The sequence below is a fragment of the Ostreococcus tauri genome (genome assembly GCF_000214015.3).
Source record: "Ostreococcus tauri WGS project CAID00000000 data, contig chromosome 14, whole genome shotgun sequence".
Lineage (NCBI taxonomy): Eukaryota > Viridiplantae > Chlorophyta > Mamiellophyceae > Mamiellales > Bathycoccaceae > Ostreococcus > Ostreococcus tauri.
The window spans coordinates 316,409-340,970 of record NC_014439.2 but is presented as its reverse complement, the minus strand read 5'-3'; the positions used below and the strand labels follow the sequence as shown (position 1 = coordinate 340,970).

Sequence of the window (24,562 nt, the reverse complement as noted above, 5' to 3'; positions counted from 1 at the left end):
GTCGCCTCGCGTCCGGACGGGCGTCGTCGGCGCGGGGGTCGTCCGCGCGCGCGCGCGGTCTCGCTCGGTGCGCGCGCGGTTCAAGGTGCCGCGCGCGCGAGACGAGCCGCCGCTCGCGAGCGCGCCGCGCGCGCCGTGCGCGTGGTCGTCCAGGCTCGACGTGATCGCGACGATGGTGATGGCGCCGTTGGGAGGGCGCGAGCGCGGCGTCGAGGGTGTCGTGGACGCGTGCTGCGGGCACGCGCTGCTCGGCTTGGGCCTGTGCGAACGCGGCGCGCGGACGTTGGCGATCGATAGGAGCGCGGCGGAGTGCGAGCGAGCGCTCGAGAACGTCGATCGAGCGAGGAAGGTGGTGGGCGACGACGTCGCGTCGAGAGTGGAGATTCGATTGGGCGATGGATTGGGGGAGTGTCCGGAGGCGCGAGACGCGGACGTCGTCGTCGTCGCGGGCGTCGGCGCGAACACCATGGCGAAAGTGCTCGAGAGCGGGGGATTGGGATTGTGTTCGAGTGCAGACGAAAGGTCCACATCGCCGTCGACCGCTCGGCTGGTATTGAATCCGCCCGCGAAGGATGGCGCGGCGACGCGCAGGTGGTTGGCGGAAAACGGTTGGACCATTCGTGACGAGAAACTTGTCGTGGAGAACGAGATCATGCATCTCGTCGTGAGCGCCGAAAGGGACGCCGAAATTGACACGCCGTCCTCGATGCCGTTGAGCGTTCGGGATGAGATCATCGGACCAGTGCTTGGTGAGGGAACCGCAAGCGAGTCGCCACTCTTGAAGTTGTACGTCACGAAACGCTTGGAATGGCTTCGAGAGGTCAGACGGCAGGCGAGTCTGAGTGCGCAGCGTTTGGCGAAAAAACAGGAAAAGAGTGATTCAGAATACCAATCGGTCGAGGCTTTGAAGGAGAAAATCGCGGGTTACGATGAGATGGAGAGCGTATTGCTCGCCGCTATCGGCGTCGATGTTGAAGAGCAGAGGCGTAACGCGCACGCTCATCTCGAGCAACAGATTTTGAGGAGTTACGACGGATTCGACTTAAAACCTGGCATCTTAGCGTACAAGACTGTCGATCCGGAAGAATCCGACGGACGTTTGGCGTATTGCCGTGAGTTTTTAAGCGAAAGCGAAGCGAGCGAGTTGATGTCGTCTCTCGTGTCTTCTCCTCCCGTCGATTGGGCACAGCGCTCCATCGTGTGTTGGCAGCCTCAAGAGAACACGAAAAAGGAGGTTGTGCAACCAAGACTGGTGTCGTGGGCGGGAGATATTGCGTACAAGTACAGTGGGCAGACTCTCGAACCAGTGCCGGTGCCCGACGTGCTGCGACGACTCCAGACAAAAGTGGAGCAGGTCACTGGCGAACGATTCAATCATATTTTGCTCAATCGCTATCGTGATGGATCGGATTCAATGGCGCTTCACGCCGACGACGAGCCAGAGCTTGGTCGTAACGCGTGCATCGCTGCGGTGAGCATCGGCCACGTCAGGCGTTTTGACGTTCAGCTCAAGTCAAAAGCGAAGAAAAAGATGTCCATCTTTCTGGAAAATGGCTCTCTCATGGTCATGGATCGTTCATTGCAGCATTCACACTATCATGGCGTGCCGAAAGTCACGTGCGCTCAAGACGTCGAGGGTGAGCGCATCAACATCACGTTTCGCTTGCTCAAAGGTCCGCCCGGGTGGCGAGAAGATTAGAAAGACTAGAAAATAGATATGCAACGCCGTAGATTTTACAACAGTTCAAAATACATCGTGATTTTTCGACCCGAAAGGCGACTGAGATTGCTCCCCGTGCTGCATCGCGAGTCTCAGGTTGACCTGAAGAGAGTAATTCTGTCGCTCCGCCGCCTTGAGCCGTTCGTCGTACTGCGCACACGCAGACTCAAGCTCGCCCACGCGCGTTTGGAGCGGCTTCAGATCCTGCATCCTAGAGTTTTGAATCGCAACCGCTCTCTTCAACAAGGCGTTTTCCCTCTTCAGCTTCATCATCTTGCTGTGATCGTTCTGCTCAGCGCACCGCTGTCGAACCGCGCCTTCAAACGTCTGCAAAACGCGCGTCGCTCTGTTCTGCGCGTCAGACATATCCACGGACGACCCCATTTCGTTCACGACCGCGTTCACCCACTCCAACGTCAGAACTGGCGCGCTCGATGTCGCCGTCGCGGTGTCCCGTTCACCCTCGCCTCTCTCCCCTCCCGTGAGCCCGCTGTGCGCCTCGGACAGCGTCGCCTCGCTGAAGTCCCCAACCGAGCACTGCGCCGTCTGCTCCAACATCTTCACGCTCGCCAGCTTTGCGATCGCGTCATCGATATCCACGCAATTCTCCAACACCTCCCGCACTCGCTCCTCCATCTCCTCCGGCAACAGATCGATGAACCGCGCGACGTCGTTCGCCTGCGCCTCGCTCAAGTCAAAGCCTCTAAAATCGATCAATCTTCGCGCGATCTCCCTCCCGTGCTCGTGCCTCGTTCGTCGTTTATACAGCGTCGAACCCAGTGCGAAGTGCTGCCCCCCCCCGCTCTCTTCCTGCCCTCCGCACGACGTCGTCGCGCCCTCCAATCGTCCGTGAAACGACCCACTCCGCACCGCCGTCCCGAGCGTTCGATCGCCCCCCCGTCCTCGCTTCCGCGACTGCGTCTCCGCGCTCGTCGTCACCTCGGACTCCACGTCGGTATCTTTTCCCTCCATCCTCGGATCGGGGCGTCCCGCGGGCGCCGTCGTCGCCATCGCGCGTGCACGACGCGCGCGCGATTCACGCGCGCGCGACCGGCGCGCGCGACCGCGGTGTCTGTTGTATCGGCCGCGTATGGGTTTTGGTTTGCGGTCGGTGCGTCCTTCGGTCGCGAGTCGCGACTCGTGAAGACACCGCCTCGACGCCTCCGCGCGCACGCCGACCTCGGCACCGAGCGGCACACCGCGCGAGACGACGATGATTTCCATCGCGACGACGAGTTTCGCCCCGGCGACGCGAAAGGTGCGCACGATTTTGACCGCGCGAGACGTCCGGGTCGGGCGACGCGCGCGCGCGGACGACGCGTGGGGGGAGGGCGAATCCGCGCGACGTGGACCCTAGGGGTGGATGACGTCGTTTCGCGGGCGGTGAGCGACGACGCGACGATCGAGGGCGAGCGATTGTGGGTTCGATCGAGGGTGGATAAATCCTCGCTCGCGCACGCGCGCGCGTGCGGTCGATCGCGGCGTCGGCGGCGGGCGAACACGAAGATTCCGAAAAGGAGGCGAGGCGATAAAACCTGGTGGAGCTCCCGGGGCGGACGCGGGTGGTTGAGAGCGCGCTCGACGCCGCGCAAAAATACTGACCACGCGATTCTGTTTGCGCGTAATAGGTGTCCCGATCGGTGAAGGTGCAGGCGAAGAAGGGCAGCGACGTGGCGCAACCCAAGCTGAAGGCGGAACAACCGGAGTTCTATGAAGAAGCGAAGGTGTTCTGCAACGGGGAGGAAGTCATGACGGTTGGCGGCACGCAAAAGGAGTATATCGTGGACATCTGGAGCGGCAACCACCCGTTCTTCCTCGGTAAGAACACGCAAATGATTACGAACGACGGCCAAGTGAGCCGCTTCGGTAAGAAGTTCGGTGACTTGGGTACGTTGACACAGACGGAGCAATAAACTGCTGCGCTTCTTACTGCTTGTGATTCAATTTATCTTTTAGATTAAACGCCGCTCCCTACAATCGCGCTCAGATCGTTCACGCTATTAAATTGTCATGTTCTTCACGCCTTCGCTCGGCGCTTGTTCGTCTGGCTTCATCGCAGGGAAGAGTAAGACTTCCTTGATGTTGTTCTTATCCGCGAGGAGCATCGTGAGGCGATCGACGCCCAAGCCCCAACCGCCGGTGGGCGGCAATCCAATCTCCAATGATTCCACGAATGTCTCGTCGATGAGCATCGCCTCATCGTCGCCACTCTCCTTGGCGGCGGCTTGCTCTTCAAAACGTTCACGTTGATCGATCGGATCGTTCAGCTCCGTGTATGCGTTGCACAGCTCCTTTGTGTTGACGAAGAGCTCGAAACGCTCAGTCATGCCCGGGATGCTGCGGTGGTACTTGGCCAACGGAGACATGATTTGCGGGTGATCGCAGATGAAACCCGGGTTAACGAGTTGAGACTCGAGGTACTCTCCGACGAGGGCGTCGAGCATACGCGCCGTCGTGTGTGGCGGAGTGAGCTCAACTTCCTTCTCTTTTATGAGCTTTTGCAAGAATGCCTCGTTTTCCTTGGAGGCAAAATCGGTGGATGGGAACTTGATGTTCAGTGCCTCTTCGAGACCAGAGACCATGGAGATGCGACGAAACGGAGGAGTGAAGTCGATCTCAATCGGCGGCTCCTCCGGGCCCTTGGCGTGGTACTGGATCTTGTACGATCCCTTGATGGCGTACACCATGCCAGAGATCATCTCCTCCGTCATGGTCATCAAATCGTTATAATCGGCGTACGCTTGGTAGAACTCGCACGTCGTGAACTCTGGGTTGTGCGTCATATCGATGCCTTCGTTGCGGAACTGACGACCGATCTCGTACACGCGCTCGATGCCCCCAACGACGAGCTGCTTGAGGTAGAGCTCGGGCGCGATGCGCATGAAGAGCGTCATGTTCAAGTCGTTGTGATGGGTGACAAACGGTCGCGCGGTGGCACCACCAGCGATCATATTCATCATTGGCGTTTCAACCTCCAAGAAATCGCGATCATCCAAGTATTTGCGCACGTAGCGGATGATGTTTGATCGAATGTAGAACGTGTCGCGAACCTCGTTATTCATGATCAAATCCAAAAAGCGCTTACGGAAGCGCGTCTCCACGTCTCGCAAGCCAGAGAAACCCGGAAGCATGTGCAAGCACGGAGTGAGAATGGAGAACTCTACCGGAAAGATGGAGAGCTCGCCTCGCTTCGTCTTACCTGGCTTACCCACAACGCCGACAATGTCCCCGCGTCGCGTGGCGGCGTGCACCTTCGCAAAATCGTACCCCGTCGCGCCTGCCTCGTCCGCGGTGATCTGGATCTTCTTTCCATCCGCGACCAAATCATAAAAGTACAGCTTTTTACCGCTCGCGCGCTTGGACATGATGCGCCCCGCGATGGAGCATGTCTCGTCCGCCGCGCCACCCTCCGGCAGGCTCGAGTACTTGGCGATGAACTCCTCAAATCGCGTGTCGACGTGGAATTTATGCGGGTACGGCGCCTCTCCCCTCGACTTCGCCGCCACAACCTTCTTAATCCGTCCCGCCGTGTACTGCGCCGGGTCCAGATCCACTTCGAGATCCTCCTCGCTCTTCTCCTTCGCCGGTTGCGCCTTGGCCGCCTCCGCCTTGGCCGCCTCCTTGGCCGCCTTCTTCGCCTCGTTCTCTCGCTGCTTCAATCTCTTCTTATACTCACTGCGACGTGAACGCGCGATGTATCGTCATCGTCAGTCACGCGTCGTCGTTATCGTCGTCGTCGTCGTCGTCGTCGTCGTCGTCGTCGCATCTGTGAACCGCTCGTCATCCGTGCAGTCATCGAACGTCCGCCATCGCGCTCGATCGCGCGATCCGAATCGCGCGCACCTCTTGCTCATGGGTTCCCCCGGGAACTCCGGGAACTCCTTGAGCTCGGGCGCGGCGTCGGCCATCTCTCTCGTCGGTCCTTCGGAGGCGTCGTCGAGTGCGGGTGTGAAGTTAGGGCTCGTGGTTGAACTGTTTGCCTACACGAAACACGCGGCGAGGTTTTAAAACTTTGAAAGATGCCTGATGTTAGAAGAAGTCTGGTTGGCCCGTGCTCTCGAGCGTTCTGTGCCACATCCTGCCGTCGGGGTCGACCAGGCGCTCGTGCTCGATCATGCGTGGGATAGGTAGATACGCGGTGTGGGCGCTGACGGTGCCGACAGAGATGCCGGTGAATCCAGCGAAGGCGCCGTGCACGGCGTTTTGCCCGAGCACGGTGCACATGATGGAGTCGTGGGCGTTCGCCTGGCAGCCGCGAACCATGTAGGTGGGATCGATGTACTTGATGTCGCACTTGAGTTCGGATTTGAGCTGCTTGCAGAACCACTGGCCGATGTCACCGAGCTTGGGGTTGCCACCAGCGTCGACGCCGGTAGAGGTGACGAACTCTTGACCGGCGCCCTCGGCGAGGACGACGACGGCGTGTCCCTGAGTATCCAGAAGGTTTCGTACATAGTTTATCACGCCGTTCGGTCCGTGAGCAGCCCAAGTCGTCTCCGGGATCAAACAACAGTCGACCTGTCCGTTTGCTAAAGTGGCGAACATGGTGATGAATCCACTCTGACGTCCCATGAGCTTGACGACGCCGACGCCGCGGTACGCGCTCTGGGCCTCAGTCGCCGCGGCTAAGATTGCTTTTTGTGCCTCCTCAACCGCGGTATCGAAGCCGAACGTCTTATCTAAGAGTAAAATATCGTTGTCGATCGTCTTCGGCACGCCCACAACGGAGACTTTAACGCCTCGCTTGGCGCACTCGTCGCTAATGGCATTTGCCCCTGCGTGCGTTCCATTACCGCCGATGACGAAAACCATATTGATTCCGTGATGGATGATGGACTCCACAATCTTCTGCACGTCCCCACCGCCTCGACCGGAGCCAAGCATAGAACCACCGAGGGTGTGAATGTTCCTCACAGTCTTTTTATTCAGCTTCATGAACTCAACGCCCGAGAAGAAGCCCTTGAACCCGTAGCGGATGCCGCTGATCTTCTTCACTCCGTAACCGACCTCCAACGTGTTCACGAGCGATCGAATCACATCGTTGATCCCCGGGCACAGACCCCCACAGGTTACAATCGCAGCATGTACCTCGTCTGAGTCGAAGTATACCTCCGATCGCGGCCCGGCTCGGACGACCCACTGCGGGACGTAGTCACACCCGTTTGGGTCGAACGTCTCCGCCCACAACGAGCACGTCTGCGTCGGATCTGCGGACGATCCAAAGGCCACCGAGTTCAACAAGACCCGATCGCTGTTGCTCACAAAGTTTGAATTGAACTCGACCGACGTTCGAGGTCCGCTCAGCGGGCACGCCGTCGTCGTACAAAACGGACTCGGTTGGGCGACGAGCGGGACGTCGCCCCTGTACACGTCCCGCAAGTGCGTGATCTTCAAGTCGTTCGCCCCACCCACGCGCCACGAGTAAAACGCGTCGTCTTCTGACTCATCATCATCGCCCTCGAGTCTGGCGTCGATCGCGGACTCCGCGGACGCGCGTGCGGTCGTCGTCGTCGTCTTGTTTAACGCTCGACCGAACTCGAAATCCATTCGGTTACCGCCCCGCGTCGTCGACCTGCGCGCTCTCGACGCGCGCACTCTCGGGGATACCGTCGCCGATATCACCAACGGTGTCATCGTCGACGCAGTGGACATCGAGCGCGCGCGCGCGCGCTCGAGAGCGTTCGGGCGCGATGAATGACGACTCGGGTCGGTTAGATTTCCTCTTCGTGCGCGCACTGCGCGGCGCATCGTCTCCGCGCGAGCGCCTCCGCGGGCTCGACGCGTTCGCGATGACGATATGCGTCGGCGCCACGCATCGCGCGCCGCGAACGAGGCATACGGCGTCGAGAACGGGGATGAACAGCGCGCGTTGCGTTCGATCACACAAACGCTCGAGCGTCGTCAACGCGACACCGATCGCACGCGACGAGCTCGATCGCGCGGCGCGCGCGCGTGGATTGACGCTGACGTGTGATTGGATCGGACCGGCGTTTAAGATTCGGGCGGTGCGATCGAGCGGGGGCGTGGGGGCGAGCGGGATGGTTGAGCAGGGCGGCGGCGACGAAAGCGATGCGGACGTCGTGGCGACGCACGAGGGGTTCATCGCGCCCCCGCCGTTCGGGATCTTACACATGGATAGCATGAGAGTGTATAATTCAAAGGTGGCGAGTGGGGAGCGGGCGACGATGCGGAGCACGTTCGGGATCGCGATTTTGTTGGGGACGATGTCTCTCCTGTTCGCGAGCGAAGCCGGGTGTAAGAAGTGCGAGTTGTTGGCAATCGACGACGGGAACGGGTACGCGGAGAAGTTGGTGAGATACTACGGACGATTGGGCTTCGAAACCGTTCGCGTGGTCGGGGACAATGGTTTGCGGGATCTGCCGGATTTGCTCGTGTGGGGAGGCGTCGGTACGCGCATGAACGGAGACGTCGATGCGCTCTTGGAAAAGTGGGGCAACGTCATCAGAAAATCGCTCGAGAAGTAGTCGTAACACGTTGTAACTATACTGCTAGGCTAATGATAGTTATTGCGACTTTTTATTCGTCTTCGATTTTGGTTTCTCCTCCTCGAATCCAATTTCCATATCGAACTCTTCCTCAGTCATCTTACCCTTTTTTAGCTTTTTCAGCGCGCGATAGTCGTCCTCCATCTCTTCGATGTCTTCCAGTGACTCCTGCTTGCGGCGCTTAAAGGCGGTGAGCCGCTTCTCCTCCTTGACTGGTTTCTCCTTCTTCACTTTGGGTTTGTTTTCATCGAGTAATCGTTGCGCGGCGGCCGCCTCTTCCTGCTCCTTGAGCGTCTTTTGACGCTGCTTCTCTCGTCCCTTGTCGGAAAATGCTACTGTGTCGGCGTTGACGGAGGACTCGACGAAGCTCTCCATGAACTTCTTGGGTGCCTTACGAATTTCCTTCATCTTAGGAAGGCGAAGCAGGCCCATGGCCATTCCGAGCGAGCCGTACTCGAGCTCTTTGAACCGGAAAATGAATCTACAATGATGCTCCTTGTACCCGCGAATGTATGAGACGTACGCTCTGACACCCTTTTCCATGATGTCTCGATTCGATTCACTCGCTTTTCTCAACACCGCGTGTGCGTGCGCCGCGCCCTCACGCTCGTCCCGCTCAGACTGTTCCAGAGCGTCCACGATATCAGACGGTAACTCGATCTCTTGATTGTCACCGTCATTGGCTGCTGCCTCGGCGTAGTACTCTCGGGTCCCGGGAGCTGCCTTGATATCCACGCCTCGAATCCTTAAGAAATCCACGTAACTCGCCTCAGAGTTTGGAGATAAGAAGACGATAGCACTACCTTCGCGACCCATGCGCGCGGTTCTCCCGACACGATGGATGAATGCCGCGGGATCCTGCGGCGGATCAAACTGCACGATCCAATCAACGCCCGGTATGTCCAAACCGCGCGCCGCGATGTCGGTGCACATCAAAATACCGGACTTTAGCTCCGTGAACTTAACCAGCGCCGATTCTCGCGCGTTCTGCTTCATTTTTCCGTGCAATGCGATCGCGTTCGCTTCCGGTAACATCTCCTTGAGCGCAGATTCATAAAAATCCACACACGCGCACGTCAAAAAGTAGACAATCAACTTGCACTCGCGGTGCTCCTTGAGAAAGTTCACAAAGTGCCAAAGCTTGGCGTCTATCGGACATACGCGATAGAGTAGTTGTAACTGTGTTGGGAGCTTTCCAGTCTTCTCACCCGCCGCCTTAGCCGCCGCGTTGAGCGCGTCCCTCACTGTAACTCTCACTGGATTCCGCAAACCTGCGCGCGCGAGCTCCGCCACTTCCTCCGTCTGCGTTGCGCTGAACAAGCCCGTCCTTCGCTGCTTCGGCAATCGAGATATAATATTATTCAATGTCGTCATGAATCCCATCCCCAACAACCGATCGGCCTCGTCCAAGATCAACAGCTCGCACTTCTTCGCGTCCAACTCCTTGCTCCGCTGCATCACGTCCCACAGCCGTCCCGGCGTCGCCACTAACACCAACGGCGACATCGCCGCGAACGCCCCCACGTCCTTACTCACGTCCGTGCCACCCACGAGTAGCATCGTCGCCCGCCCCTCCACCCCCGACTCCCCTCTCTCTCGCAACATCGCCTCCACGAACGGCGTCGCCACCGCGTGTATCTGCCGCGCCAACTCTCTCGTCGGGCTCACGACGACCGCACCGATCTCGTGCCGTCGCATCCCTCCCACCGATCGCGAGAGAATCTCCGTCATGGGTAACACGAACGCCAGCGTCTTCCCCGACCCCGTGCACGCCTCGACGAGGACGTCTTTGTGCGTCGCGAGCAGAGGAATCGTCGCCGCCTGCACGGGCGTCGTTCGCGTGAACGCCATGCCTTGGAGCGTGCGCAGAGAGGACGCGAGCAACGGTGGATCGAGGTCGGTGAACGGTGGACCTTCCGCTCGGGCGATCGCGTCCTCGCGGGACATCTCGAGCGCGGCGCGATGCGGCGCGAGGTCGAGTCGAGGACGCGGGCGAGCGGCGGCTGGGCGGTGGTGGGTGCGAACGGAGCGACGGAATCCAGAGGATTTGTGTTACGTGGCGTACGACTACAAGCGAGACTTACAATTGGCGCGAGAGACGACGGCGACGAACGCGTCGTACACGCTCCCGGATGGGCGAGTCATAAAGTTTGGTCCTGAGAGGTTTATGGGTCCGGAGTGCCTGTTTCAACCGGACCTGATCGACGTCGAGGGAGACGGAATCTCCGACCTCGTCTTCAAATGCATCCAAGAAAACGAAATTGACAACCGGCGCGCGCTGTACCAACACATCGTTCTCTCCGGAGGGAACTCCATGTACGCCGGTCTTCCATCGCGCCTCGAGCGTGACATAAAGCGACTGTATCTCAAGAATGTCCTCGATGGCGACAGAGAGGCGATGAAGAAGTTCAAGCTCAAAGTTGAGGCGCCGGCGCATCGTAAGCACATGGTCTTCGTTGGCGGCGCCGTTCTGGCGGACATCATGCGAAGCAAAGATGAGTTTTGGATATCCAAAGAAGAGTACGAAGAGCAGGGGATAGAGCGCGCGCTAAAGAAATGCGGCATGTAAGGCGACCGAAGCGTCTGTGCTACGACTACTAGTTGTCATTTGCAACCTTCTATCTAGTGTTCAGCTCTCACCGTGCGCTCAACCGATCGATATCTCCCTCGACATTCTGCGCTGAACCAATGTGAGGGGATCGACGACGTACTCCCATATCTCTCGATCGTCGTCGTCGTACTCGAATCCCAACCGCGCGGTCTATTCTCGATCGGTGTTCATGCGCATGTACTTGCTCGGGGCGAATGCGAGAATTCTTGGGTTGAATAAGCGCACGTAATTGAAAGCGTAACGTGACTGATTATTGAGTGTTATTGATACAAATAGGCGAAATATGTGGACACCTCCCAGATGAATAAGTCACACACTTTATACTGTTTAACCATACGAGGCATTTATGAAATCTGAGCACTTTCTGACGTCCCTGTGGACTCTGCACGACCTGAAACAGACATGCATCACAGTTTTCGAACTGAGGAGAAGGAAAGGAATATACCCTCTGAGTTTGGGAATATTCCTCGCGGTATCGCGTACGAGTGCTACGCGATCGCGCCCATGCATGGGGCCATTCTGCAGCGCCCAACCGAGCGTGTTTGTAAAGAGACCAAATAAATCTTTTTATTGACAGCAGAATCCGTATTGACCGGCTAAATCGTCTAATCGCGTAACCGATCCCGAGCGAGCTCGCGCCCTTTCAGGGCTAGTAAGGACCAGAGGAGTCAAAGTCTTTTATCAGACTAGATCCCTTAAAGCCTTTCTAGTCTCGAGGGGTTACTGATATTCGATCAGTTATTGCAAGGAAGTACTAACAGTACTCCAGTATTACACGTGGCACGCGAGTATCCAAGCGACTCCTTTTCTTACTGTTGAATTTCTTCGGGCCCCAAGCCAAAAAGTTTTTCGCATCCGACCTCTTATATGGCACGCGAGTATCCAAGCGACTCCTTTTCGTACTGTTGAATTTCTTCGGGCTCCAAGCCAAAAAGTTTTTCGCATCCGACCTCTTATATGGCACGCGAGTATCCAAGCGATTCGTTTTCGTACTGTTGAATTTCTTCGGGCTCCAAGCCAAAAAGTTTTTCGCATCCGACCTCTTATATGGCACGCGAGTATCCAAGCGATTCCTTTTCGTACTGTCGAATTTCCGCGGGCTCCAAGCCAAAAAGTTTTTCGCACCCGACCTCTTATATGGCACGCGAGTATCCAAGCGATTCGTTTTCGTACTGTTGAATTTCGAATGGCTCCAAGCCAAAAAGTTTTTCGCATCCGACCTCTTATATGGCACGCGAGTATCCAAGCGATTCCTTTTCGTACTGTTGAATTTCCGCGGGCTCCAAGCCAAAAAGTTTTTCGCATCCGACCTCTTATGTGGAACGCGAGTATCCAAGCGATTCCTTTTCGTATTGCTGAATTTCGAATGGCTCCAAGCCAAAAAGTTTTTCGCACCCGACCTCTTATATGGCACGCGAGTATCCAAGCGATTCGTTTTCGTACTGTTGAATTTCGAATGGCTCCAAGCCAAAAAGTTTTTCGCATCCGACCTCTTATATGGCACGCGAGTATCCAAGCGATTCCTTTTCGTACTGTTGAATTTCCGCGGGCTCCAAGCCAAAAAGTTTTTCGCATCCGACCTCTTATATGGCACGCGAGTATCCAAGCGATTCCTTTTCGTATTGCTGAATTTGGACGAATGCCAGGCTAGAAAATTACCAGCCGTTTGCCGATCTTGGGGAATTCGAGAACTGAAGCGGCGCTTCGCGACGATGTACGTCAGTCGTTTGATTTTGGTTTGCGGTCCCCCGAGAAAACAGTTAGTGCATGATTCGTGTGCATATTCCCTGGCTCGCTTTTTCTGGCGCTCTTTCGCCTCTTCGCGCGTGTACGCGTGAAATTCGCCACCAATCTCTTTCACATCCATTTTCTGCATGGTGCGTTCCATGAAAGCTTTCGCCGCAGTCGTCCCACGTGTCTCGGCGTCGACGGCGGTTGTTCCACCGACCTGAGCCGAAAACGCCGGCACGGCAAGGATGTCATCCACTGCTTTGCCAAACGCTGCGTAATGCTCTTTGCGAACGAAAACGCGGGTTTCGTGCCCCTTTTCACGTTTTACTCCGCGTGCCCGAAGATAGCATATATGGCTCGTCGCTGTATTCAATGTCGTGGCGAGAGCGAGAGGCGCAACCCGTTTGCTGCGCTCTATGAAGTCAGCCGCTCGCTCGCCGAATGTCACGATGGTATGACAACCAAGGAGTAAAACAGCGAGGCGAACCGATTGTTCAATCATCAGAAATTCAGACATCGCCATCATCTCCGATGATACGAGGGGCTTACCTTTATGGCCCGAGACGCTGTCCGCATGGGCGTGCGCCTTGTACGGGGTCACATTCCAAATAGTTACCCGCTCCCAAACGTGATCTCCAAGCGCTCTCTTCCATTCGTTCCACACTCGTGCGACGACCGCGGTTATCCGACCATGCGCTGCCGTATTGATCACATGCGTTTTTTTTAAATTCTTTGAGTCATGTGCCGCAACGTCTGACATGAAATGTCCGAGGATGAGTGCGCCTTTTCGATCAAATTTCCACCCTTTTCCAATGACTGGTTCAGTGAACTCGAGTCCAAAGCCTCGTACGAGCTCGCGAAGCGCTTCAACAACTTCCCAGAATGCGCGTTTTCTCCGTTTTCCATGGAGTGTCCTGTCAACCATCTCCGACTTGACGCGGGACATAACGTCATCCAATGTCTCAGCCGCGGCGTGTACCTTTTCGGCGTCGATGGGTGCATAGTATTCCTCGTGCGGTAAACACCCGCTGCGCCCACGCGTGACGTATTTGGCGAACGATTCCTTGTCCGCGTCAATAGTAAAGTCGTAATCTCCCGCGTCCGTCGGCGAATCGTCCTCGACGTCGTCCCATTCATCGGCGAGCCCCGCGTCCAAGGCGATGGCGTCGAGAAGATCGCCATCGAGAAGTTCGTCGCCATCGCGCGTCTGCGCATCGTCCATTTCTTCAAGCGCAGGAATTTATCCGCGGGACTTCCAGTTAAATTTCACCTAATATTTCAAAGTCGTCACCTAAAGGGTCAGTATCATCGCGCGCTCCGCGTAGTACGTCGCTCGTGTTTCGTGTGCACGCGGGCGTTGACTCGGTCAGTAGTGCCCTCTTGCGGCGTGCGATAACGCACATGCGCTCGACAGACGACCACATGTTCGATACATATGGCATGAATCATGCGCGTTTCGCACGCGTGCACTCGCTTGCGCACTCGCTCGCGCGTATGGTATATGAACTTCACACTCACTCGGAAGGGCGGGCGCTTCAACTTTCCTCGCCTTAAAGCGCACGCGCACGTTCGTCGCGAGTATCGCGAGGCCCAAGCGCGCGCGACGTATGAATGCGCGCACCTTTTTATATCGAACACGATATCCCGCCTAACGTCACGCGGCCGAAGTCGACGCGCGCCGCAGAGTGCCGCAGGCGCCTCCAAGATCTCAACGCATGTAACGCCTTCGTAACGCATGAACTCACTTCGTTAATTGCCGATTCGTTCGCGCAGACGAATCGGCAATTAGCGAAATGCGATTGAGGGGTTTGCATATGGCACACATTTCTTGTTAATTATGCGTAATTATTTTCAGAATCGAGAAATAAAAAAACACAAGGACCCAACCGTCCGACGAGCCCCCGGCGCCCGAGACGCGACGGGGACGCCACACTCTTCGACGCTCGACACGCTATGGGTGGTCAAGAAGGAAGTCCCTCGAAATCGCTGAGTTCGCCAAAAGACAAAGGCAAAGGAAAGAAGAGGCGGCGTGAGGGCGCGCCGTCGTCGAGCAAGGGCGCGAAAGGCGAGGGTAACGGTCGGACAACAACCGCCGCAAGGGGGGCAGAGGCCTTGGAGTGTTACCCAATGATAATGAAATGTGCATGTGAACAAAAGCATGTGCAGTGCTTTGAGCATGCAAAAGGAGCGGCCAGCAGGTGCGTTTTCAGTAAAACTGATGGAGTCTTGGGCAAGATTGCCCGAGACAGTTGGTGCCTTCGCGTATCTCGTCAATCCAACGAAGAACAAGATCGCGATGCATCTCTCGATATGTACTGCCATTTCGCTTGTTGTGACCCGTTCGTGTACGGCTTGTGGTTACACTCTATCGACGGGGCGAAATGGTACTCCCGGCGTGAATTCGACGAACACTTTTCAAAGTTTCCAGGATACAAAACCTTCGTGGAGGACCTGGTCCGCAACAAATGGAGTTCACATGAAATTAGTGGCCTAAAAAATTACTGGTACGGGTTGATCGAGCACAGTGCCAATAAAGGCGATTTACCGACGAACCAGGAACGTGCGGACATTGTGGGCTACAAGCGCACGTGCGGCATGGATACGAATAAAAGAGTGCTCATGAAGAAGCGCGCGTCGGAGTCGCAGTCTGCGGCGTCTGCTTGGGCAGAAGGAGAAGAGGACGAAGATGAGGAAGAAAATGAAAGCGCCAGTGAAGGCACTGATGAAGATGAGGAAGAATTTTAATGCAAGCCAAGATTTACCTAAACCTTCACGTTCGAGCTCCATCCGCGCCGCGTGGCGAGTTTTGACGCGTGGTTTATTTTTACGCGCGGCGCGACGTCGACGGACGGGCGAGCGCGACGCGGCGGACGCGGACGCGGACGGGCGCGGGCGACGGGCGCGCGGACGCGCTCTCGCGTCGACGGCCGCATCACGTCCGACGTTTTGATCGACGCTAGACGCGTCGCGATGCGGAATCGACGCCGCGCGTTGACGATCTCTCGCGCGGTTGGCGGATTGATAATCTTCGCCTTTGCGTCCCTCGCGTCTTCAGCGCACGCGATTTCGCAGACCGGATCGCCTCACGTCGGCGCGGGTGAGGCGTTGGCGAGCGCGGTTGTGGGGTTGGTGAACTCGACGGTGGGTGATGACACCGCGGCGGCGCTCGCGCGGGCGTTGGAGGCGATGGGTGACGAGACGCGCGGAGCGGCGACGAAGGATGAAGCACGGGTGAGCGTATCGATAATGGTCACGATGTTCGCTCGAGTCAGACTGACACACGACGACACGGCGCTAGGAGAGACGATTGGCGAGGCGACGCGCGGTCAAGATGACCGACAATGTGGACGCCGCGCGTGCGCGCGCTCGGGGGGATCGGTGGGGACGGCGACGTCGTCGCACGTCGCGGGCGCGGCGTCGCAGAGCGAAGACGCCGAGTCGGATTTGCGTCGCGCACGCGGAACGTTCGTGCGCGCGCGTCGACGCTCGGCGTCGGCCTCGGCGAGGCGAAGAATCCCTGCGAGCGAGGCGGCGCCGAGGAAGATCCAGGCCACGGCGCGGATGTCACCGTTTTCGCGCAGAGCGCCGTAACACGCGGTGGATAACAGCGCGGCGCGTAAAATCCACGTCAAGAGATGGACGCCCTCAATCTTTTCTACCCACTCTCGGAACGATCGCGAGCGCTTACGGAGATAAAATGCAGCGACACATCGCGTGATGCAGTCTCCGAGCGTGAGCTCGCGAGGGATGATGGAGAGACCGGTGAACAGGACGAACGCGAACGCGCCGCCCAAGCGCCACGTCGTCACGCCCATCCACGTGATGGCGTCCATCCCCGCCGATGGATTCGCGTATCGCGGGTCACGGATTCCCAGCGCATCGCTGATTCCTAACAGTCCGTAAGTCGATCGCGAGCTCAAAAACGCGTACGATGCGTACGCCAGACATCCCACGGAGAGCGCGTCGTGAAACCAGGCGCCAAACGGAATCTTCATCACCACGGGCGTCTTCAGCGGTGCGAATATCGCCAAAAACGCGTGCAACGTCGCCGCCGACATTACATTATACGCCAACCGACCGTACTTTCCGCACCAACGTCGCAAACGACTCGGCAACAAGACGCTGTGCGGGACGACGAACGCCGCCGCCGCCGGCACGTTTCTCCCTCCAAAGCTCCAAATCGACCTCGCCGGTTCGTTCCCGGGGTACCCCCTCGCCGGGAGCCATCTCTCCGAGCTCTCCACGCGCGCACCGAGGTGCGAGATCCACGCCACGGTTCCCAGGAGCACCCAGACCACGTACGTCGCGCACGTCCCCACGACGACTAAATTTATCCCTCGCCCCGCGCCCCGCCCCCACGCGGTCGCCCACGTCGCCGTCCCCGTCGCCCCCGTCCCCGTCGCCGCCCCCGTCGTCGCCGTCCCCGTCGCCGCCGTCGCGACGACGTCACGCCCGTCGCGGTGCCGTCCCATGCGCGCGCGCGTCTCCCGTCGTCCGTCGTCGTCGCCCGTCGCCGTCGTCGTCGTCGTCGCCGTCGCCGTCTTTTCCCCGACGTCCGCGACCGAGGTGTGCTTTTTGCCGACGTGGCACACGTCCCCGCGACCGAGGTGTGCTTTTTGCCGACGTGGCATCTCGCACACGTCGCCGCGACGTGCTTGTTGCTGACGTGGCGCACGTCGTGGATAAGATGCATCTCCGGCGCGTCCGCGCGCGACCGCACTCGACGCGGTGAACTTGAACCGGCGTCGAGTGCGGTCGAACGCGCGCGTGGTGTTCGATTGGCGAACGGCGGACGATCGCGCGGGCGACGCGGAGGCGTGGGTCCTGGTCGGGCTCGGCGCGGCCCGAGAGGGGGTCGGTGGTGTCGGTGACGTTTCGGTGGCGCGTCGGTGGCGCGTGCGGGTTGATGATCACGATCGCGCGGGATGGAGAGAACGACGCGACGCGGGACATGGGATTGGATTGCGTGTACGCGCACGCCTTGCTCAGTGCGGACGACGCGGCGATCGAACTCGGGTTCGGGACGACGACGTTCAAGAAGAGGTGCGAGGACGCGCGGGGCGCGACGGCGAGACTGGCGCGGCGGTCTCGGGACGAAACGCGCGCGATAGATGTTGCGGCGTCTGGACGGAGACTGACGATGAAGAATGCAAATTGACGTAGATTGAGACAACTTGGAGTCAGGCGATGGCCCGGGCGTCAGTTTGCGGGCGTCTTGAAATGTTACGAATACATCGTGACTGTACTGAATGTGCGTAAAGCGACGCGCGGATCTTGCGTCTTCTCGAAAGCGACGACCGAACCGCGGTCAAACGACCGACTGACCGATGCGTGATCACCGATGATGCGCGCAGAGCATGTTCGAATCTTTCGAGCACTCCGTCCGAGGTTTCGACCTGTCCGAGGGCACCGACACGCTAAACTTTGTGGACCAGGGGCTTCGAAATACTAAAATCCCGCTGACGGAGCTCGTCAGCGATCTCGATTGGATCGAGTCCTATGCGTACGACATAGTGAGTGTCGATTTCTAATTCCTTTGCCCGTCACATCGTGTGATTGACCGTTGACTGTTCGCCACGTCTCAGGAGCAAAAATTTTTACGCACCGGAGTGATGGTTGATTCGCGTGAGTACTTGAAACTTCAGTCGAAAGTGTACAAACACCGAGCGAAGATTTACACCTACGCAAGGCCACTCCTTGACAAACAAATCGCTCTTCTTCGTCAAGAGTAAGATTCAATATATCACTATTCATGCGCGCGCCAGGAGTATTATTTTCGAGTTTATTTTCATTGTATTGGAAAGGTTTTGGACGGGTAGAATCAATAACGCGATCGACGCAACTCATCATAACCCACTCATTTCTTCCAGGCCGAGAGCGAGATTCATGTTCTGAACCGCGGCGCCCGAAGCACCTTTGCCTAAATTATCCAGACGCGCTACGAGAACGGCGGTCCTTTTCTTGTCATTCGCGTAGACGCTGAGCTCGAGCTTATTCGTGTTCGCGAGGGAATCTGGTCTCATGAACGCACCACGTTCGAGATCGTCCATCCTGTTCAAGTCTCTGACAGAAACGAACGCGCTTCCATCGTAGCGCTCTCGCAAACACTCGTGCAAGCGCTCGGCGCTTTGCCCGTCGGCGGCGAGTTGATCATAGTGTAAAGGCACGCTCACCACCATACCTTGCGCGAAAGATCCGACTGCGGGCATAAAAATTGGCTCACGACCGAGCATGCTCCACTTGGCCATCTCCGGCAAGTGCTTGTGATCCAGATTGAAGCCGTAGGCGCCCCACGGTTCGTGCTCCTCCTCCTCGTACACCTTGATCAACGCCTTTCCTCCACCCGTGTAACCGCTCACCGCGTTCACGGTGAGCGCGCTACCCGGCTTTAAAATACCCACATCGACGAGCGGGCGCGTCAGCGCGATGAATCCCGTCGGATAGCATCCCGGGTTGGAGATTCTCTTGGACGTTCGCACCGCGTCCCGATGCCCCGGCGCGAGTTCGGCGAAACCGTACGTCCACCCATCCGCCACCCGAAACGCCGTCGACGCATCGATCACAACCGTATTCTCATTCTCCACCAGCGCCACCGCCTCGATCGCCGCCGCGTCCGGTAGGCACAGGATCGCCGCGTCGCACGCGTTCAGCGCCTCTCTCCGCGCCGTCGCGTCTTTTCGCGCCCCTTCCTCCAACTGAATCAGCTCCACGTCCGCGCGTCCCGCCAGGCGTTCACGCACCTGCAATCCCGTCGTCCCCGCCTCACCGTCGATGAACACGCGCTTGATCGCGCGCGCGACCGCCGCGCGCCCGTCCCGTCCCGCCCGTCGCCGTTCCCGTCCCGTCGTCGTCCCGCCCGTCGCCGTCGCCCGCCCGACCCCTCGTCCGACCGCGCCCATCGCGCCCACGCCCATCGCGCACGCGCGCGCGTCCACGACGCGCGCCCACGCGCGCCCACGCGCGGGTCGACGCGACGCGATCGACGATGCGTCTCCACGAAACCCCACCACGCGATCGCGATCGCGCCGCCGCCACCGCGCGTTCGATCCCGCGCGTTCGATCGACCCGAGCGCGACGCCCGCGCGATCGGTCGACGCCCCGTCGCGGTGTCGCGCGTCTCGACGTCGCGCGCGACGTGGGGGTCCGCGAACGCGTCGACGCTCGAGGTGGAAAAAAGACGGACGCTAATTGATGCGCGCATTGACGTCAAACCTCGCGCGCGCGCGCGGGAGAACGGCGCGCGCGCGGTCGCGGTCGCGCGAACGACGTCCGGGGCGGCGCGCGCGCGATGTCCACGTGGGCGCCCGCGACGGCGGGCACGGCGCAGATCGTCGCCCTGATCGCCGAGTACTTGGACCCGAGGGCGAATCAGCGAGAGATGCTGGGAAGGTTGGAGCGATGCGCGACTTTTCCGGACTTTAATCTGTACCTCGCGCACGTGTTGACGAGCGAGGAGGAGCCGGGGCGACGAGAGGACGTGCGACAGTCGGCGGGGTTGCTGCTGAAGAATAATCTCAAGACGTCGTGGACGACGACGATGAGCGAGGAATATCGCGCGTTCGTGCGAGAGACGCTGGTGCGATCGCTCGGACACGGGTCGAGGTTGATTCGAACGACGTGCGGGACGTGCGTGGCGGTGATCGTGCGGTGTGGTGGGGTGGAGAATTGGCCGACGCTGTGGCCGGCGCTGGCGGCGGCGGTGGAGCAGGGCGACGATAACTCTCGAGACGGCGCTTTGGACGCTTTGTACAAGGCGTGCGAGGAGGTGAACGGGAGATTGGACGTCAAGGTGCCGGGGATGTCGGATTCCCCGGCGGGTGTGCTCATCCCGAGGCTCTTCGCGCTCTTCCAGGCGCCGAGCGCGAAGGTGCGTCAGCAGTCGGTGGGCGTTGTGAACATGATCGCCCCGTGCTGGCCGGAGAACCACTACGCGCTACTGGACACTTATCTTCAGGGTCTGTTCGCGCTCGCGAACGATCCTGATAACGATGTGCGCAGGCTCGTGTGCTCGGGATTGGTGATGTTGATCAACGTATGCCCGGAAAAGTTGGCCCCAAACTTGCGCCAAATCATCACGTACATGCTCGAGAGGCAAGACGACGAGGACAAGGATGTGGCCATGGAGTCGTGCGAGTTCTGGGGAGCGTTTTGTGAGGCCGACCTCGGGGATGATTACGTTCAGATCTTGCGCGAGTTCACGCCGAGACTCATTCCGGTGCTTTTGACAAATATGGCGTACCAAGAGGACGACGACGAGGTGATACAAGCTGAGGACGACGAGGTAAACGTTGGCAGGGAAGACAGAGACCAGGATATTAAACCCACATTCCGTGACACCAAGGATAAGGGCTCGCAGGGTGACGAGGCTGATGACGGCCAGGATGACACGGATGACTTTGTGTGGAACCTGCGGAAGAGCTCTGCAAACGGACTTGACATTCTTTCAAACGTGTTCGGAGACGAGCTTTTGCCCATCATACTTCCCGTTGTCGAGCAAAGGCTACGTGAGTCGCGATGGGAGATCCGCGAGAGCGCCATACTAGCACTCGGAGCGGTGGCGGAGGGTTGTTCGGCTGGTTTGCTCCCGTACCTTCCAACGCTTATCACCTTTTTGTTGCCCATGTTGGATGATGCTCGTCCACTGGTACGATCAACGACGTGTTGGACGCTCAGTCGATTCTCTCCGTGGGTGCTTCAGTGCGCGAGACCGTCGAACGACCCCAACGCCATGCCGCAACAACAAGGAATGGAGCAGCTCAACACACTGATAACGGCTCAGTGCAAGAGGTGTTTGGATCATAATAAGCACGTGCAGGCGGCGGCTTGCGGAGCAATTGCGACCGTACTCGCTGAAGGTCGGGACACGATGGCTCCCTGGGCCGAGACAGTCGTACAAACCCTCACGCAGGCATTGGGGATGTACCAACGCAAAAATTTGCGCAACCTGTATGACGCACTCACTATGCTCGCCGAAAACATCGGTCCGTCGCTGCAAGAAGCTCGATTCGCTGGAGCTCTTTTGCCTGGAATGATCCATAGATGGGATACCGCGAATGGGGCTGATCCAGAGCTCTTCCACTTGCTTGAATGCCTCACGGCGCTCATCATTGGTTTCGGTGGGGCTGCAGGACAGTACAGTTCTGGAATCTTCACGAAGTGCAACGCCGCTCTGGGACTGATGCTTCAGCGCCGCGTCGCCGTACAACGCGGCGAAATTCCAGCTGAGGAGTATTCTGTCGACGTTGTCATTTGTACCCTTGACTTGCTTTCGGGTCTGTGCGAGGGTCTCGGACCAGATATTGAAACTCTTGTGGCGCAGTCGCAACTCCGGGAAATCATTCTCGCCTGCTGCGTCGATGAATCTCCTGGAGTGAAACGAAGTGCCTATGCGCTCGTTGGTGATCTCGCTCGCTCGTGCACCGCTCAGTTGAACGCATCATTGCAGCAGTTCATGGAGCTGATAATCACGCAGCTCCAACCGTCGAATGTCGTCTCCATGACTATGTCAGTGTGCAACAACGCGAGCTGGGCCGCGGGTGAGTTGGCCATTAGAACTCCGCCCGATGCTCTGCGTCCGTTCGTCGCGCCGTTAGCTCAGTGCATGGTTCAAATTCTAGACATGCGCATGGTCAACAGAGCTCTTGGTGAAAATGCGGCTATCACGCTGGGACGCCTGGCGATGGTTTGTCCGGAAGACTTGCAAAGCGGTCTCTCCCACTTCGTGAACTCTTGGTGCTCTGCTCTTCGACGGCTTCGGGATGGTGTTGAAAAGGAGCACGGCTTTCAGGGATTGTGCAAGTTGATCCAGATGAATCCGACCGCCGCTGAGGGTGGGTTGGGTGCGTTCGTCGAGGCTATAGCCTCCTGGCGAGTGTGCCGTAATGAGGCACTCGTTGCCACAATGGGGCAGCTCCTCGTTGGCTTCAAGGATCACATCGGAGCGCAAAAGTGGGAAATTGTAAAGCGTGATCTGGAACCGGGCGTCACGAGGAAACTGGCGGAGCAGTACAATGTTTGATGTGGCGTCGACGGGTGTTGACGTTGCACTGTTTGGAGTTGGGGGGAAAGGACGATAGAGGGAGATTTGGGGGGGTCAAAGGGAGACGGATAAGGCAGGAAGTAAAGAATGGGATTTCAGGAACGAGAAGGGGATTCGGAAGACGAGAAAGTAGGGATTTGGAAAATAGCAAGGGGAAAACAAGGGGGCGCAGGAATAGAAACGGGGTTGTCAACGCACTAACTTACACAGCGTTTTGCATTTATAATTAACACAACAAACATTCATGAAGTTCGCTTTCGTCGCCAGTGGACGATTTTGCCAGATGCATATCCAATGTACAAGTCAGCTGAGTCGTGCGACCACGCGGATACCGTCGCAACATCGGCATCTGCACTTCCTTCGTCGAAAGTATCTGTGTACTGCATCGCACGCGCGGGCAAGCCGGAACTCGCTGGGAGCGAGTAAATCGCAGTGCGTTTTAGAATGGAGGCCGACATTAGCGGCACTTCAAACGTGAGTCCGTGCGTGAAGGATACGACCCCACCGCAATCATTCTGGGTCCTCCAATCACTGACTTGGGCTAAAGCAAAGGAACGGAAATCAGTGTAAGGTAAATCTCGAGCGTGGTACATTTCGACAGCTCCGCACTCGTGAAAGATCATCAGAGCGGCACCACTCATGACTTCAATGAATGGACAGTATCGAATCGCCCGAATCGGCGACGGCTTAAAAGATCCACTCACTACCGTCACCTGTCGAAGACGATATCCTGTTTTCAACTGAACGAGTTTCGGCACCGCCTTTTTCGCCTTGAGCATGATTGCGCTCAAACCGGCGCGAATACGCGACGTCTTCGATGCGACTTCTGATGCTTGAATCGTACTATTTGAAGAAAATCCAACGACGCCCATGCGCTCTGACTGACTCGCTGATCTCTCCTGAATGACGCGCTGAATGGGATTCTCAACGGCGGCGTCGCCCTCGGAGTTCATCGAGAGCATCTTCTTCATACGAGGCTCGCACGTCAACACGCTCACTTGACCTTCGTCGTCGCCGACAAATACCGTGTTCCCACTCGTGTTAGAGTCCACGCAAAGAGGCACAGCCTTCGTCTCGAATCTCTCGAGGACACTACCCACACCCGCGTCGACGACGAGCATCTCCCGGCTCCTCGTCCCCACGAATACCACATCATCCTGCGACGAATGAAATCTCACGCACGTCAACTCCACAAAAAGGTTGATCTCGCACTGCTTAGTGATTTGGATCGTCGTCTTGGACGTGTGCGTCACGTTCCAAGCCTTTAACGTCCCATCCTTTGAGACGGTTAACAAACGGGCTCCGCTCGTGCTCCAGTCGCAGCTCACGATCGGTCCACGGTGCGCCCCCATCTCGCACGCTCGCACGCTATCGACGTCATTCGTCGCGTATCGCACGACCACCAAGTTCCCTCCCGCGTCGCCGATCGCCACGCTTCGTTCCCCGACTTTCGCGAACGCCACCGCGCTCGCCGCGCCCCCCCCCGTCTCGTACGTCTCCGCGCCCTCATACGTCTCCGCGCTCGCCAAACCTCCCCCCTCACCCTCGACGACACCCCCCTCCCCCAACCACCCGCCTCCCATCCCGCGCACCGCCCGTCCACCGTCGGTCCCTTCGCGTCCCGCGTCGCGCGCCCGAAGCGCGTCCAGCGCCCGCGCCGTCGACGCGTGATCTTCCCCATCCCGCCCGTCCAACCCTCCGCGAAACCCTCCCGGGGACGGAGGAACCCCCCCACCCCCCCCCGCGTCCGCGCCCTCGACCTCGCTCGCGTTCGCGCGCGCGCGCGCGTCCATCCCGTCCCCCATCACCCGAACCTCCGACCATCGCGTCGCCTCCAGCGCGATCGCCCGCGCCCGCGCCCGGCGCTCGCGCGTCGTCCACGTCGCGCTCGACGCGCTCGCGTCATCGTCGTCGTCGTCGTCGTTCGCCATCGCGCGCGCGCGCGCGCTCGAGCG

At 58.4% G+C, this 24,562-nt stretch overlaps 15 protein-coding genes across 15 annotated transcripts; 7 read left to right on the top strand and 8 right to left on the bottom strand.

Annotated features, from left to right (window-relative positions):
* Positions 1–178: 178 nt before the first annotated feature.
* On the top strand, positions 179–1,699 carry OT_ostta14g01870 (Alpha-ketoglutarate-dependent dioxygenase AlkB-like; the record flags this gene model as incomplete). Its single annotated transcript, XM_003082964.2, has 1 exon — positions 179–1,699. The coding sequence occupies one exon, from the start codon at positions 179–181 to the stop codon at positions 1,697–1,699; it is 1,521 nt and encodes a 506-aa protein (XP_003083012.2).
* Positions 1,700–1,744: 45 nt separating this feature from the next.
* OT_ostta14g01860 (unnamed product) lies at positions 1,745–2,731 on the bottom strand (the record flags this gene model as incomplete). The annotated part of the gene is made up of 1 exon (XM_003082963.2): positions 1,745–2,731. The coding sequence occupies one exon, from the start codon at positions 2,729–2,731 to the stop codon at positions 1,745–1,747; it is 987 nt and encodes a 328-aa protein (XP_003083011.2).
* Positions 2,732–2,933: 202 nt separating this feature from the next.
* Positions 2,934–3,633, top strand: OT_ostta14g01850 (Ribosomal protein L31; the record flags this gene model as incomplete). The annotated part of the gene is made up of 2 exons (XM_003082962.1): positions 2,934–2,978; positions 3,349–3,633. The coding sequence occupies 2 exons, from the start codon at positions 2,934–2,936 to the stop codon at positions 3,631–3,633; spliced, it is 330 nt and encodes a 109-aa protein (XP_003083010.1).
* An 87-nt stretch (positions 3,634–3,720) lies between these two features.
* OT_ostta14g01840 (Lysine-tRNA ligase, class II) lies at positions 3,721–5,628 on the bottom strand (the record flags this gene model as incomplete). The annotated part of the gene is made up of 2 exons (XM_022982577.1): positions 3,721–5,395; positions 5,564–5,628. 2 exons carry the CDS (start codon positions 5,626–5,628, stop codon positions 3,721–3,723), a joined length of 1,740 nt encoding a protein of 579 aa, XP_022841350.1.
* A 121-nt stretch (positions 5,629–5,749) lies between these two features.
* On the bottom strand, positions 5,750–7,267 carry OT_ostta14g01830 (Pyrophosphate-dependent phosphofructokinase TP0108; the record flags this gene model as incomplete). The annotated part of the gene is made up of 1 exon (XM_003082960.1): positions 5,750–7,267. The coding sequence occupies one exon, from the start codon at positions 7,265–7,267 to the stop codon at positions 5,750–5,752; it is 1,518 nt and encodes a 505-aa protein (XP_003083008.1).
* Positions 7,268–7,410: 143 nt separating this feature from the next.
* Positions 7,411–8,205, top strand: OT_ostta14g01820 (unnamed product; the record flags this gene model as incomplete). Its single annotated transcript, XM_003082959.2, has 1 exon — positions 7,411–8,205. The coding sequence occupies one exon, from the start codon at positions 7,411–7,413 to the stop codon at positions 8,203–8,205; it is 795 nt and encodes a 264-aa protein (XP_003083007.2).
* Positions 8,206–8,244: 39 nt separating this feature from the next.
* Positions 8,245–10,173, bottom strand: OT_ostta14g01810 (Helicase, C-terminal; the record flags this gene model as incomplete). Its single annotated transcript, XM_022982576.1, has 1 exon — positions 8,245–10,173. The coding sequence occupies one exon, from the start codon at positions 10,171–10,173 to the stop codon at positions 8,245–8,247; it is 1,929 nt and encodes a 642-aa protein (XP_022841349.1).
* A 220-nt stretch (positions 10,174–10,393) lies between these two features.
* Positions 10,394–10,795, top strand: OT_ostta14g01800 (Actin-related protein 2 (Arp2); the record flags this gene model as incomplete). Its single annotated transcript, XM_003082957.1, has 1 exon — positions 10,394–10,795. The coding sequence occupies one exon, from the start codon at positions 10,394–10,396 to the stop codon at positions 10,793–10,795; it is 402 nt and encodes a 133-aa protein (XP_003083005.1).
* Positions 10,796–11,591: 796 nt separating this feature from the next.
* Positions 11,592–13,790, bottom strand: OT_ostta14g01790 (unnamed product; the record flags this gene model as incomplete). The annotated part of the gene is made up of 1 exon (XM_003082955.2): positions 11,592–13,790. One exon carries the CDS (start codon positions 13,788–13,790, stop codon positions 11,592–11,594), a length of 2,199 nt encoding a protein of 732 aa, XP_003083003.2.
* Positions 13,791–14,521: 731 nt separating this feature from the next.
* Positions 14,522–15,313, top strand: OT_ostta14g01780 (unnamed product; the record flags this gene model as incomplete). Its single annotated transcript, XM_003082954.1, has 1 exon — positions 14,522–15,313. One exon carries the CDS (start codon positions 14,522–14,524, stop codon positions 15,311–15,313), a length of 792 nt encoding a protein of 263 aa, XP_003083002.1.
* Positions 15,314–15,894: 581 nt separating this feature from the next.
* OT_ostta14g01770 (unnamed product) lies at positions 15,895–17,199 on the bottom strand (the record flags this gene model as incomplete). The annotated part of the gene is made up of 1 exon (XM_003082953.2): positions 15,895–17,199. The coding sequence occupies one exon, from the start codon at positions 17,197–17,199 to the stop codon at positions 15,895–15,897; it is 1,305 nt and encodes a 434-aa protein (XP_003083001.2).
* Positions 17,200–17,474: 275 nt separating this feature from the next.
* OT_ostta14g01760 (RWP-RK domain) lies at positions 17,475–18,300 on the top strand (the record flags this gene model as incomplete). Its single annotated transcript, XM_022982574.1, has 4 exons — positions 17,475–17,611; positions 17,732–17,819; positions 17,923–18,081; positions 18,154–18,300. The coding sequence occupies 4 exons, from the start codon at positions 17,475–17,477 to the stop codon at positions 18,298–18,300; spliced, it is 531 nt and encodes a 176-aa protein (XP_022841348.1).
* A 114-nt stretch (positions 18,301–18,414) lies between these two features.
* Positions 18,415–19,482, bottom strand: OT_ostta14g01750 (N-acetyl-gamma-glutamyl-phosphate reductase, type 2; the record flags this gene model as incomplete). The annotated part of the gene is made up of 1 exon (XM_022982573.1): positions 18,415–19,482. One exon carries the CDS (start codon positions 19,480–19,482, stop codon positions 18,415–18,417), a length of 1,068 nt encoding a protein of 355 aa, XP_022841347.1.
* A 374-nt stretch (positions 19,483–19,856) lies between these two features.
* Positions 19,857–22,586, top strand: OT_ostta14g01740 (Armadillo-type fold; the record flags this gene model as incomplete). The annotated part of the gene is made up of 1 exon (XM_003082949.2): positions 19,857–22,586. The coding sequence occupies one exon, from the start codon at positions 19,857–19,859 to the stop codon at positions 22,584–22,586; it is 2,730 nt and encodes a 909-aa protein (XP_003082997.2).
* Positions 22,587–22,849: 263 nt separating this feature from the next.
* OT_ostta14g01730 (WD40 repeat) lies at positions 22,850–24,538 on the bottom strand (the record flags this gene model as incomplete). Its single annotated transcript, XM_003082948.2, has 1 exon — positions 22,850–24,538. One exon carries the CDS (start codon positions 24,536–24,538, stop codon positions 22,850–22,852), a length of 1,689 nt encoding a protein of 562 aa, XP_003082996.2.
* Positions 24,539–24,562: the final 24 nt, after the last annotated feature.